We start from the raw sequence: 13,037 nt of genomic DNA, 5'->3' as shown, positions 1-13,037 counted from the left end.
TGCACCATTAAACCCAAACCATCAATCAATCATAGTTACTAGGCCCTCTTCAGGGGTGATGGGCTGGCTCAGCGGCTAAGCTGTTGCGCTGCTGCGCCCTAGGACGGGGGTCTGACCCCAGCCGCAGTGGCTGCTTCTCGGATGGAGGTGAAAAGCGAGCACACCTGTCTGCCAAGATGTCAGTGCAAGTTGAAGGCTCCCAGGTGGTCGGAATTAATCCGCAGACCTCCAGTATGGCGAGGCTGACTGCCCGGGGCTAGCTTCGGCACGTTAAATCCCACGGTCGGCCAGTCAATCACCTCCCGCTCTTTTCTCTGTTCACTATTTACAAAGTTGAGGTGTGCAAGTGATCTTTAGGGGAGAGGCAGTCAGCACAACGAACCAGCAACAACCAGAAACACTTTGTATGCTTCAATGCACGGTGCAAACAGCCAGAACAAAATGCATTTCTTCGGGTACTGATAACACAGTCTCACCTCCTGTCACTTTTCACAAACAGCAATGCAAGCTGTCCTAATCTATGCAAATTGTCACGAAGGGGCAGGTGCTTCAGAGCAAGTCGAAACAGTACCTTTTTGCTGACTTAGGGAAGGAAAAAAGCATTTTCCTCGTGCCCCTTTGCCCCATGGCACGGGTGCGTTGCGGGAAAGCTCGTCAGCACTGACAGTGGAAGCCAGTGTGCGTACCCAGTTGCCTTTCTGAACTTCAAAATATAGTGCTTTGGAAATAGAAACTTTCTGATAGTGGTATTTCATTTAAAGCTGAATCAGATGTGTTGTTTGCTTCAATACCCGAATGTTTCAAATATCTGTACACCTGATCTGCTTGCAACTATTTGATACCCACTATGATGTCACTATTTGCACATTTTCTTTTTTTTTAAAGCGAAACTTTCTTGCCTCACTGGTGGTGACCGCCCACACCAAAACACACTGCAGGGAAGGCGACCGATACAATGGCTTTCCACAAAAGCACATCATGTGCTTGAAGAAGAAGAAGAAAAAGAAACGCTTTCCCTGGTTGGAATTCAACAGTGGCCTGTATGACGGAAGCAGTCTGGATTTTGGACTTTGACGCATGGAAGAAAGCTTTGGGAGAAAGCTCTGCAGTTTAACCATCTCTCTCTTGATTTTTCTCCCAACCCAGAAGGCGAGCCAATTGAGACACTGAAGAGAATGGTTGCTGCAAATGCTGCCAAGGTGCACGAACGCCTTGTGTTGATGCGGTCGCAAAATGTGATTCAGGTAATCACGGCCGCCTCTGTTTGTGTCTGGATGAAATGAGCCATACAATGGGGTGTTGGTGTTAAATTTGAGTGCCAACTTCGACCTATCTGTCAGAATGAGAGAGCAGTGCAAAGCATCCACAATAGCTTGTAAAACTACCTGAACGTCGTCAGTGCGCTTCCTGGCATTCAGCAGCTCCTGCCTAAGCGGGCTACTGGTGCCATGCGCGTGCTTAGATGTGAAAGGCACCGGCCAAAACCTCGCTCGAGGAGCCCTTCAAGAAGGCAACACAACCCACTGAGCTCTAGAGAGTAAAAGCTTCCATCACGCGCAATTTTGCTGTAGTGGAAACATGAACAGCTTGCTTGCAACAGTGGGACGTATGCTGAGCGGCCGAACTCGAGCGCCCCTTGCCGCCCCGACTTGCGCAGGCACGTTCGTGGCCGTCCGCCAGCGGTGCCCTGCCCTGCCAGTCATGGTGCTGGTGCGACCGAGGGCGGGCGACTTCTGCTTCAGCCCCGAGGAAGTGGAGGCCATGGAGACCGACATCCGCCTCTTCCGGCAACACGGGGCCTCGGGGTTTGTGCTGGGTGCTCTGACCAGGTGCGTGAACCAGCCCCCTTCCACGGGCCTCTTCTGTTCTGAGCAGATTTCGTTTCACGTCATCTGTTCAACCTGAGGGGCCCTGAGGCGTTACATAGGTACGCGGCAGTGTGCGCAGATTCGCATTGTAAGGAAGGGCACACTGATTGCGACAATAATCAAGCGGAAAAGAACCCAACAAAAACATAAAGATGGGCGTGAGGCGATGAATACCTTTAGGCGGGCACTAAAAACGCAGCTGCAAATGCACGAGACAAGCATAGCGGTTATGAAATGTCTGGATTATGCAGACTGGCTCATGACCACTCGTGAGCCTTCCACTGGAGTGTGTTGAAGGGAGGCAGTGGCCAACACACCAGTGGAGCACTACCTTGAGGTGAACAAAAAGAAATGCATGTTCGGAGGTGATTGGTGGTACGGGAAATCAGAATGGCGCATTTCTGTCGTGAGTACCAGTTTTGAGTGGGAGGAAAATTCCGGTTATTCTGCCGTTCATTTTTGTGTGTACATTGGTGCTTGTGCATGCATTGGAGGTCTTGTGAAACAGTTATTTTGGGAGTGTTCTTCCCTAAAGGGCTTATGGAGACAAAGCACAAGTACGGTTTACTCAAACGAGGGCTTTGTCCCAATAACGAAGAGGACAATTTATCGCAAACTCGAAACAAACGAGGGAGGTTTGTTGCCGAAGACGTGTGAAGCAGTGGCTACTCCCTAGAAACTTCCCAGCCCCTTCTATATGGCGTGACGAAATCTTGTTTGTGGGATCTTAAAGGCTCTGCTTTCCCTGGTTGGCCGCCAGGCTTCATGCTCCCTCCTTGCTTTTTTTCTTCCTCACTTCTTCTGGAGAAATGCCTGGAAAGTGAGTGAGCTCTGTCGCAACGTCCAAAATCTGCTGGCACTGCTTGCCGATCGGGAATAGCTTCGTCCCAAATAAACTGAAGCGGTGGATGCACTGGCACTCTAAAGAAGCCATGCAGACAAAACACGTTTGGCTAATTCGAAAGATTGCCTCGTTAGAATCATGCTGGCACCACCATTAGTGCACACTTCGCTCAAATAAGCTATATAATTAGCAGTGCTCCCACTCCTGCATCAAATGCGCCAATTTGCTCAAAATGAGGTATCCTGCCCCAGCCTGATAAAAAAACCACGATTTTGTAAGCAAGTGCGCCAAAAGTGTGCCAAAATTTGTGTCGCGCAAATCACGTGCAGCCTGTTACAAGCACAACTTCACAGTGGTCTCTAGACATGTATAACTAATTCAGCTTGATAACTTGAACTCCGTAGCACCCGTCATCGTGTTTGCCGCGGTGAGTTCGGTTGGCGCTGTCACTGTACCGCCGATGCAGTGTTTTCATCTAGCAAGTCATTGCAGCGCTGGCGAACCGCGGTTAAAAACTTTCCTTCTTGCTGTACTTATCAATGGCTCCTGCTATAAACAATAGGTAGTTTTAGGGGGCGTTTATTGCCGGCCCTCTCTGCTCCGAGAGCCAGCGGGAGCGCCGTTTCACGGCATGCATGACGCACTCGGCTGCAAGCTCCCCCTTTGCTGGTTGGGCTCGCGGAGTGGACCGTCGCAAGTGAAGCGGGCCGTGAAAAACGACCAGTCTCTCTAAAGCATGAACCTCATGGAGCGTTTTCTGCTCGTGCAAACGCGCTGCGCACGACACAGGCGCGCTGGCACTGACGTGTAACCACCCACACACTGCGCGCGGCGCGGCAATATGGCGGCGGCTACGGCCGCGAAGTGGTGTGGGGAGCTCGGGCGACCACTTTTAAGCGCTCTCTAAAATACCGCTCAAGGCACACACGAAGTTGCTTGTGTGGTAAAAGACCTCATAATTTGGGCGAAATCAGTACTATAAAACATCATCCGCGTCGATAGTGAAAGTGTCCATGTAATACCTGCCGGGGTGGTAAGCCTAAATACCTACGGCGGAGCCAGCCGGCCGTGAGTCGTGACCGGGCTGTCTCGAGCGCTTCAAAACCGCCGCCGTGAGGCGCGCGTCTTCCCATTGGCGCAAGTCGCCAGGCTCCTCCCACTGCCGCGCGCCACGCGCGTCATTTTCTGAGCGAGGCAGAAGCTGCCGCGTGCGTGTAATCGTCGACGCGGGCGTGAAAAAATCATGCAAAAATGCTCCGTGCGCATTCCTCGTACGCATTTCCAGCTAGCGTGGAAATCTGCACGAGGACTGATAGCAAGCGCCTGCATCCAATAAAATGAAAAAGTAAAACACGAGGGCTTGCCTCAACAATTAATAAACTAGAAAAGGGGCACGAGAGCTGCGTTGTTTTTTTGCTACGCAGGTTTGTCGAAGTCTTTCGATATTCATTATCGTGTTGCATGTTGCCTTTTATCCGCACCAGAAAGGAACTAAATACCTTGCAAATTATGTTTTGTTGCATTTTTGCTAATGGGTGGATACTTGAGGGATTTAATTGCATCAAACTTCTGGCGACTTCTAGCGACTGTTTCGAAATAAGTGGAAAAAAAAAAATCCCATTGCCCAGGGATGCCAGGTTGGGCTACAATTAGCCAAATATCGCTACTTTTTGTGGTTGGCAGAATTTTTATTGGCTATTTGGCTATTCTTGGGCTGTTATGAGAGCTGACTGTGAAAGCTATTTTTAATGCATGTTCGAGCCTGCCAACTATGAAGCGTTTTCAGTGACTCCTTGAAAAAGCCTTCCCCTAGTAAGGACAAGAAGACCATTATTCTTGAGCTGTGCCGCCAATTTGTGATCGCATGTGTTAAAAGCACCTTGAAGCACATTCCATGGCGATCTCCACATCAATTACTAGACGATACTGGTCAATTTTTAGTGTTGAGAGATGCTTTGGAAACATCTAGCAGTTGATGTGTAGTTGCTCCAAGGTACTCCAAAACTGGCATTTAGGTGCTCCGAATTGCTCCAAAATTAATAATTTGCTGATACGAAAATTGCTCCAAATCACTGTTCATCAGTGGCACCACTGAATTAGGTAAAAAGGCAATGGCCATGCAACCCACTAGCTCATTTCCCGCAGTAGAACCTATGATGTCATACCGTATTTTCGCGCGTATGCACCGCACCCCCACTTTTAGTGCCCCGGAAAAGAAAAAAAAAATCCGCGCGCATTTGATACAGGAAAGGCTGGATGAAAGCTACTGCTCAAGCAACACATCACATACTATGCAGACAGAAAAAGCGTAAAATTCAGTTGCTAGAGTGCGGTCGTCCTGGTTTTTTCTTCCTTGTCCTTTTATGTTTTTCGCAATCGTTTCCATGTAAGGTTCAGTCAGTGTTACTTCGGTGGAGCTTCACTGCACAACACGCATTGCCGTGAAGCTGCACTGAAGGAATAACCCCACATATTATCCGCACGCCTACTTCGCTACTGAATTTTTCGCATTTTTGGTGCGGGGTATACGCGTGAAAATATGGTATGCCCAGCTGTGCGACTGGCTGAGGCCGGCAAGAGCAAGCTCAAATTAGGCAGGTCTTGCCGAACGGGCTATTTGTGCTTAAATGTAATGCATATTTGCATATTCATCTTTCGCCAGTAAGAATGGTGGGGTAAACAATGAAAGTTACGAAAATACACGTAAACATAGAAGTACTGATGCGCACTGCTGTTGGTACTGGGCGCACTATGCTTTTAGCTGCACAGCAGTCCGTCGCTCTGACGTTGTCTTACACAACACTGACCGATTGTCTTATGTGAACCTTTTTTTCGAGGTACCCCATGTCTTGCGAAACGATTACTTTCTACTGTAACAAAAACAAGCCAGGTGCAAATGCGGTCAGAAACAAAGCAACGGCGTACAACGGTCCGTGGCTGAGTATCAAATTACATCAAATCACTTTATTCAAACATCCTGGGATGCTTAGGGGCACGGACAAAAAACCCAGAAAAGGCTTGACGGGGGTTCTTGCCCCTTCAAGGAATACAGTGGAAAGCGGAGCGCGTTAAAAATACACTCTGTGAATTTCAATTTGCAGATGCAGCTGCTCGTGGACACAAATGTACACGCACAGATTGTGATATAAATCACAAAGTTAAACAATATCAGGATGGGAGAAGAAGAATGATATGATGTACATAATATGTGTAGGATTAAAAAAACCTTAATAGAAAACGCTAGGACAATGCACGTTACTCCAAAACAAAGTATGCGTGAGTACAAAATGTGCGCTATGAGAAGCACTGGCACGATTCACATGACACAAAACAGAAAACGAACTCAGGATATTGCTACCTGCACTTTGGTTCGGTTTGCAGAAATATTTCCCGTAAATCTCTAAATGATTGATTTATCACATCTGGGGTATGTTTTTCATACAGTTCGTTCAGGGTTGACGTCAAGCGAAATTTCAACATCTGTTTTCCGTAAATATTGTGGCAAACATTAAAGGGGTCCTGAAATACCTTCCGCCGATGCATGGATGTACATGTAACCAAATAAGACAATGTATTAGCAATCTCCTCCCGCAAGAATTTTGTTAAAGCGATGAGTATTAGCTGAGAAATCGTAAATCAAAAACCGCGCATTATCGTCGCGCCGCATTTCCTCCTCCTTTCGCTGTTGACGGCGCGAGAGCCTTCCCTCCCATGATGCTGCGCTCTTCAGTGGTGACTACTTCCACTATGGCGTTCCTCAGACTGCCGTCTGCTACGGGCAAGCTTTGTTGACACCATGAATCCCGCACTTCGCTCAAGGCTGGAAATGCGAACGAAAAATCTGGCCGCATTTGTGCGGTGGCCTGGCCTTGCCCTTTCGCAGTGTGCGTTGCTGCAGGGCAGCACGTGACTTTTAATTGGCGGCGAACTCGCAGCCGCTCGGTGAGGATCGTGCGCTGGGTCCCTTTCATGCACTGCGCACTGTTTATCCAAAAAGCGCCGTATCAGATGTGGCCCCGCTGGTGCCGGGTCTTATTTTGCGGTGGTGGTAATTCCTGCCGACGGCATGTGGAAAAGACATTTTAAACCGATACAGAACCTGTGCACAAAACGCTTCAATCATGTGACCAGTTCAGCTTGGGGCGATGCGTGGTGGACAGCGGCAACGTTGGCAAAACATGCTCCGGCGCGGCTCTGAGCTTTCTAGCGCTGGAGCGAGCGCCATTTCTTTGACAATCTCAAACATCGGTTGCCTTGGCAACAAGGCACAAACCGCCCCAGAAGTCAGTTACGGTTGCGTGATCCCGGTTCAGCTCGAGGCCCCACCTCGCGACATGTGGGCACTGCAGGTGTACCACTCACTCCCATTGGGAAGTGTGAGATGCGTTTGGCATTACAGGAGGCGATGGTGTGTGTGTTGTAGACGCCTTTGTTTCGCGATGAAATGCGACGTTGGGCTTCTGCGGGTGGATAGTGCTTCCCATGGTCTGGATTATCTTTCTCGAGCGACGTACGACTCAACCTCGCATGGGGTATGTGCAGTGTGCGTGGCTAAAAGCCATCTCGGCTTGTGCGCCAGAGTTAAGTGACTTGCTGTTCGTCCCCGCAAACCGCGCGCGAGGTGAGTGCCGAATTTACGACGGGCAGGAGGAGGCAACCCATCGTCTGTCAATCGCGGTTCAGACTTGCAACGCATGTTGTGATGTTGTGTTCGTTCGAAACGCATCTCTGGATTGTTTTGAAGTGGAATAAAATGTATCCGTCAGACCCGGGCATTCGGCTCAGGGCGTTCTCTGCGATTGCAAGAAAGAAGTGCCACGGGGCTTCAACGCTTTCTTTATGGGGCGTACTCCGGTAAGAGAATATCCATGTCGTGTTATGGCCGTGTTGCATTCAATACGAACGGTTAAGCGTTTATTTACACTTGTTTCGTTTGTCGTAAAATGTCCGAGCACTCCGACACCCCCCTGGCAGATCAGCCGGCGAGCCGACGCTGAGCAGACGACTCATTTCTTTGCCGGAAGTGCGTGAAAAAGCCGCCCAATAGCAGGGTGTCTAGCTCGTGACGAACATCTGGGAATCGATGATGTAGACATGTGAAGATGGCGGCGTCCAAAAACACGAAGGAAAAGGTGAGAAAAAAAGCCGCAAACTTTGCATCAAAAGTGTGAGCTTTCCGCTGCGCGTAAAAGAGTAATACTTGGACCAGATGACCTTGACGACCCAATCTAACGATTGCGCTACTTCATTTAGTGTGCTCAAAACGCCTTTCAGGGCCCCTTTAACTTTCCGTGTTTCGAGATTTCGTGTACAATACACTGGACAATGCGTTGTAAGCCTGGCTAATACAGCTAATAAATTGTCGTGTTTGACTATTTCTGACTTGTAATAAAGGATGAGTGTGTACAAAGAATGCACGTGGATAATGTTAAATTTTGTAAACAGTTCTGCTGTGTGAGAATAGTAATGGGCCTTGGCTATTATGCGGACTACATGTTTCTGTAAATGTGATAGTTTATCAATATTTTCAGCTGTTGTAGTTGCCCAAACCGGAGTGCCGTAATTCATGATCAAGGAAGAGAGAGAATTGTAGGGCAGTGTATTCACTGAAATGGGGAAAGATGAACAATAGCGACGCAAATACCCAGCTGCATGCGAAAGTTTTTTTGGTGTAATGTAGGCAACGTGGTCGTCCCACGACATACCCTCTGTGAAAATGATTCCAAGAGTTTTAAAATGGCTAATTCCTTCAATTGCAGTGTTCTTGATTACAAGCGACGGAAGATGAAAAATTTTTTGACGTGGGTGAAACATCACAGCTCTATTAACGTTGATTTTTAGACCAATTTCTCTTGCCCAGTTGATTATTTGTTCCAATGCCCTATTTGCTTGCTCAGCTAAAACGATGATTGTCTGCCCAGTGAAAAACACACTTGTCGTCGGCGTATAAAATATAGTCAGCAGATTTGTCGATATTAACTATGTCGTTAATATACATTAAAAACAAGAATGGCCCTAAAATGCTCCCCTGAGGAACCCCTGAAGTTGCTTTATGGCTGAGTAATGTCCGTGATTGTCGGCATATTCTGTCCGATATTGGAAGTAAGAAATTAATAAAGAAGGCCCTTTTCCATGGAAGCCATAGTATTCGAGCTTCTGAATGAGGATGGAGTGGTTGATGAGGGTGAGAGAGAGAGAGAAAACATCTTTATTTGTCCTGCAAACGCGACGCGGCCTCACGTCGTGTCAGCCGGCCACTCGGCTTCCGTCACCTACTCATGCCTACCCCCGGGTGGGGGTGACACTTTCGGGCGTTGAAGCTCGAGGGCGTCTGACACTTGCTGGAAAGCTTTCGTGAAATCTAAAAAAAGGCTCAACACCATATTTTGTTTTTCAAAATTGTCTAGTATCAGTTCCTTTCGATCAAGCAAGGCTAATTCGGTCGATTAATTTTTTTGAAAGGAGTACTGCACAGGCGTTATCAGTTTGTGCTTGTCAGAGAAAGCCAGCAGACGTTGAAGAATCATTTTTTTGAACCCCTTGGAAAAGACTGGGAGGATAGAGATCGGGTGATAATTTGACAGATCATCTTTGCTGCCTTTTTTATAAATTACGGTAACTCTTTCCGGTTGCATGTTTCGCGGAAACACAGCGGACGACAAGCAAGCGTTAAATATATGTGTCAAAAATGGTGCTATTAGGTCGGTGGCATATTTAAGTGGCGCGATTTGAATGCCATAAGCATCTTCCGTCTTACCGTTGCCGAGGGACACAAACGCTGCAAAAACTTCATCATTAGTGACTGGTTTTAAAAACATAGTGTGACTCTTATTTGGCTCCATGTAAGAGTAATTGGCAGTTGTGTTTTACGGTTGTGCCATGGAAAGAAGTAATTGTTAAAGGAGCCATGAAGACAGAATACAAGTTTGTTTTATTTGAAAGATTTCACGTTTTACAGTGCCCCCAGCGCTTGTCCGGCAGCAAATGATGCCGTATTCACTAAGAAATTGATCAATTTAGGTTAAAATTTTGATTCTCCCGCCAAATCGTGGGTTTTCGTAATGTCAGCAATGACGTCAGAAGCGCGTATATTCAAGCGAACTTCCACTGCGTCATTCGGTTTTGCGGCCTTGCTGTCCGTCAGCCCACCCAGATGGCGCTGCTATAGTAATCCACTAACCGTTGTCCGCCGTTGCTTTGTTTTTGAGCGTATTTGCACCTGGCTTGTTTTCGTTACTGTAAAAAGTGATCGCCTCGTGAAACCTGGGGTATCCTCGACAAACACGGTCACGTAAGACAATGCCGCTTACGCCAATCGGCCAGTGTCCTGTAAAACAACTTCAAAGCGGCGGAATGCTGTGCAGCTAAAACAAGCATAGTGCACCCAGTACCAACAGCAGTGCGCATCGGTACTTCTATGCTGATGTGCGTTTTCGTAACTTGCATTGTTTACCGCACCATTCTTACTGCTGTAAAATGAATATGCATTATACTTAAGCGCAAATAGTTCGTTCGGAAAGCCTATAAGCCGCGCCTAATTTGCGTTTGCTTTTCCCATCCTCAGCCAATCGCACAGCTGGGCTCATATGCCATCACAGGTTCTGTTGCGGGAAATGAGCTAGTGGGTCGCATGGTCATTCCCTTTTTTCCTAATTATATAGCTTATTTGAGCAAAGTGTGCGTTAACAGTAGTGTCAGTATGATTCTATCGAGGCAACCTTTTGAATGAACTGAACTTGTGTTTTGTCCTCATGGCTCCTTTAAAGGCGTCGGCCAGTTCGATCCCGCTTATTTCCACGTTATTTATACAGTTACTTTTGAGGCAGTTTTAAATGGCTGCCTGGTTAGAAGATTGACTACCTTCCACATGTGCTACGATCTTCCTGCCGATGAATTAAAAAGGTTGGTGTGGTAACGCCTCTTGGCGTTGTGAAATTCCTTATTTACGAAATTTCGGCATTCTTTATGCTTTTTTAATGTGTCAGGTTTTCGTGTTGGCAGAAACTTGGCGTAGAGTTTATCTCGCTTTTTAATAAGCCTTAGCATGTTAGAGGTAACCCATGGCTTACGAGCTTTTTTAGGTCGTTTTAATAAAAGTGGAAAACACTCATGATAGGCGCAAGAAATTTTTTCCGTTAGCTTAGCATAAGCTTCTTCATGGTTTGTCAATTCAAGTATGTTGACCCAAGTCAAGCTGGCTAAACGATCGTTAAAAGATGACATTGTCTCAGGGTTAATTGCGCGGTAACGAAATGATCGTTCTGGGAGTTTGCTTGTGTTAATGATATGTCAGCAGAGAAGAAAATCGGAAGGTGATCGCTTATCGCATAATTAAGACTCCACATTTCACACAAGATGTATTAATACTGGTTTGTGTTATGCGTGTGGGTGATGCTATTAACATTCTTACACGGGTGAGTGTTTAACAGTACTTCTAGATTTATTTTTACGCTGTTATCAGCCAGCCAGTTTATATTTGCCACCAGGAATTAATTGATGTTTGTTCTTATTTACGAACTCAAGAATGGAATTCAGAAATGAAAAAAACTGGCTAGTATCTCTGGAGGGTGGACGGTAACAAACAGAAAATGTGGTTCAGCTGGACTGAAGGACCAGTGTTTCATAATCAGGCGTGGCGGCATTGAATTCTGGTTGCAGTTCGCAGTTGGGATTGTCCGAAGTCAGGGCAGAAACGCCACCTTTGCGACGGTCAGTGCGATTCATAAAATAGGATTGGTATCCAGGCTTGTGAAACACGTCATGTTCACAACTGAACCACGTCTCAGGAAGCATTACTACATCGAATATTACCCCTACTGCGCGAGAAAAGCATTCTAGGCTGTCGTGTTTATTTCTTCCAGACTGCAGATTGAACAGAATGCAGTTAAACCTTGCCTTAGAGTGGGTGGGGGCGTATCGGCTCAGTTCTGATACATCCAGATAACTACCATAGAAAGATCATCATCATTATCATCATCATCATCATCATATTTATTTCTACGTGCCCACCAACAGCCAATGGCCTTAAGCGGGGGTGCACAGGATGAAACACAAAATTTTATGCAAACACAAACAACTATATATGTAGCCTGAAACCAGGAAAAATAAATAGAAGGAGAAAGAAAAAAAATACGATCAATGCACTTCAGTCAAAGCAAGCTTAAACAAATGCAAATTTTTGTTAAAAATATCAAGGTGACTTGCCTTTTCATTGTACAGTCTAAGCGATCTTTGCATAGGAGAACTAGTAGAACTGATTCGAAATAAAAGAAATTCACGAAAAGACTTACCGGGAACTCTAATCTCAATTGATGACGTAAGGTCTTCACAATCAATGATGCTGTGTAAAGACTTAAACAAAAATATCGAATCCGTGTCAAGCCTCTTTTTAGACAATGTAGCCAAATGCAATTTCTCCAACATGTTTTCATACTGATAGTAAACTTGGCGATCAAAATGCCTGTCGTATACTTCTAATAAAACGTCTTTGTACATTTTCAAGCTTAGCGCTACTTGTTATGCCCAACCTGTTCCAAACAACAGATACAAAATGAATTTTTGGGATCACCATAGTTAAGAATAATCGAACAAAACATAAAGAATTAGAAAAAGACCTCGTAATTCGCGACACAATTCCCAAGAGGCTGTAGGCCTTGTTCACAACAGAATCAACATGCGAACGAAAATGCAGTTCTGAATCTACAACAATGCCAAGATCACGACTTTCTTTAACCCGTTTGAGCACTGTTCCATTTAGTGTGTAATCATGTAGCACAGCAAGACTTTTTCTAGTGAAAGTCAATACACAAGTTTTGGTGACATTAATCAACAGCTTATTTTCAGCACACCAATTAACTATATTTAAGATGTCAGACTTAAGTAGGACGCAGTCATCTAACAATTTAATATCATCTGCATACAAAAGGGTGCGGGAATTTTCGACACAGCATGTAATATCGTTAATAAATACATTAAACAAGAGAGGGCCCAAAATAGATCCTTGTGGAACGCCAGAAGTAGAAATAAAAGGCTTGGACAGCACACCGTTAACGCGCACGTAATTACATCTACCGGACAAATAATCCATAAAGAAAGTACAAAGTTGATTGCACACGCCATACGCGCCTAACTTTTCAACCAGTCTCTGGTGGTCAACTAAGTCAAACGCTTTGGACAGATCAAAGTACACGGCATCAACCTGGCCACGATTTTCAATATAATAACTTGTGTACTCCAAAAATGTCATTAGATTAGTTTCTACGGATCGGCCTTTATAGAACCCATGTTGTGCATTCCCGATCTGACGTTTAAAAAAGAACCATAGG

At 46.0% G+C, this 13,037-nt stretch overlaps 1 protein-coding gene across 5 annotated transcripts in view; it reads left to right on the top strand.

The window, feature by feature from the left end:
- LOC144152959 (copper homeostasis protein cutC homolog) overlaps positions 1-13,037 on the top strand; it is a 58,905-nt gene that overhangs the window by 14,945 nt on the left and 30,923 nt on the right. For all 5 annotated transcript variants that reach the window (XM_077684556.1, XM_077684557.1, XM_077684555.1 and 2 more), the window contains one exon: positions 1,658-1,829. In XM_077684556.1, the coding sequence (XP_077540682.1) occupies positions 1,658-1,829 (172 nt within the window). The remainder of the gene's footprint in view (positions 1-1,657; positions 1,830-13,037) is intronic.

This window comes from Haemaphysalis longicornis, unplaced genomic scaffold (genome assembly GCF_048455015.1).
Source record: "Haemaphysalis longicornis isolate Haplotype H1 unplaced genomic scaffold, Haemaphysalis longicornis Haplotype H1 scaffold_9, whole genome shotgun sequence".
NCBI lineage: Eukaryota > Metazoa > Arthropoda > Arachnida > Ixodida > Ixodidae > Haemaphysalis > Haemaphysalis longicornis.
Note: the sequence above shows the minus strand (reverse complement) of the source record. Positions and strands in the feature narration are given on the sequence as shown.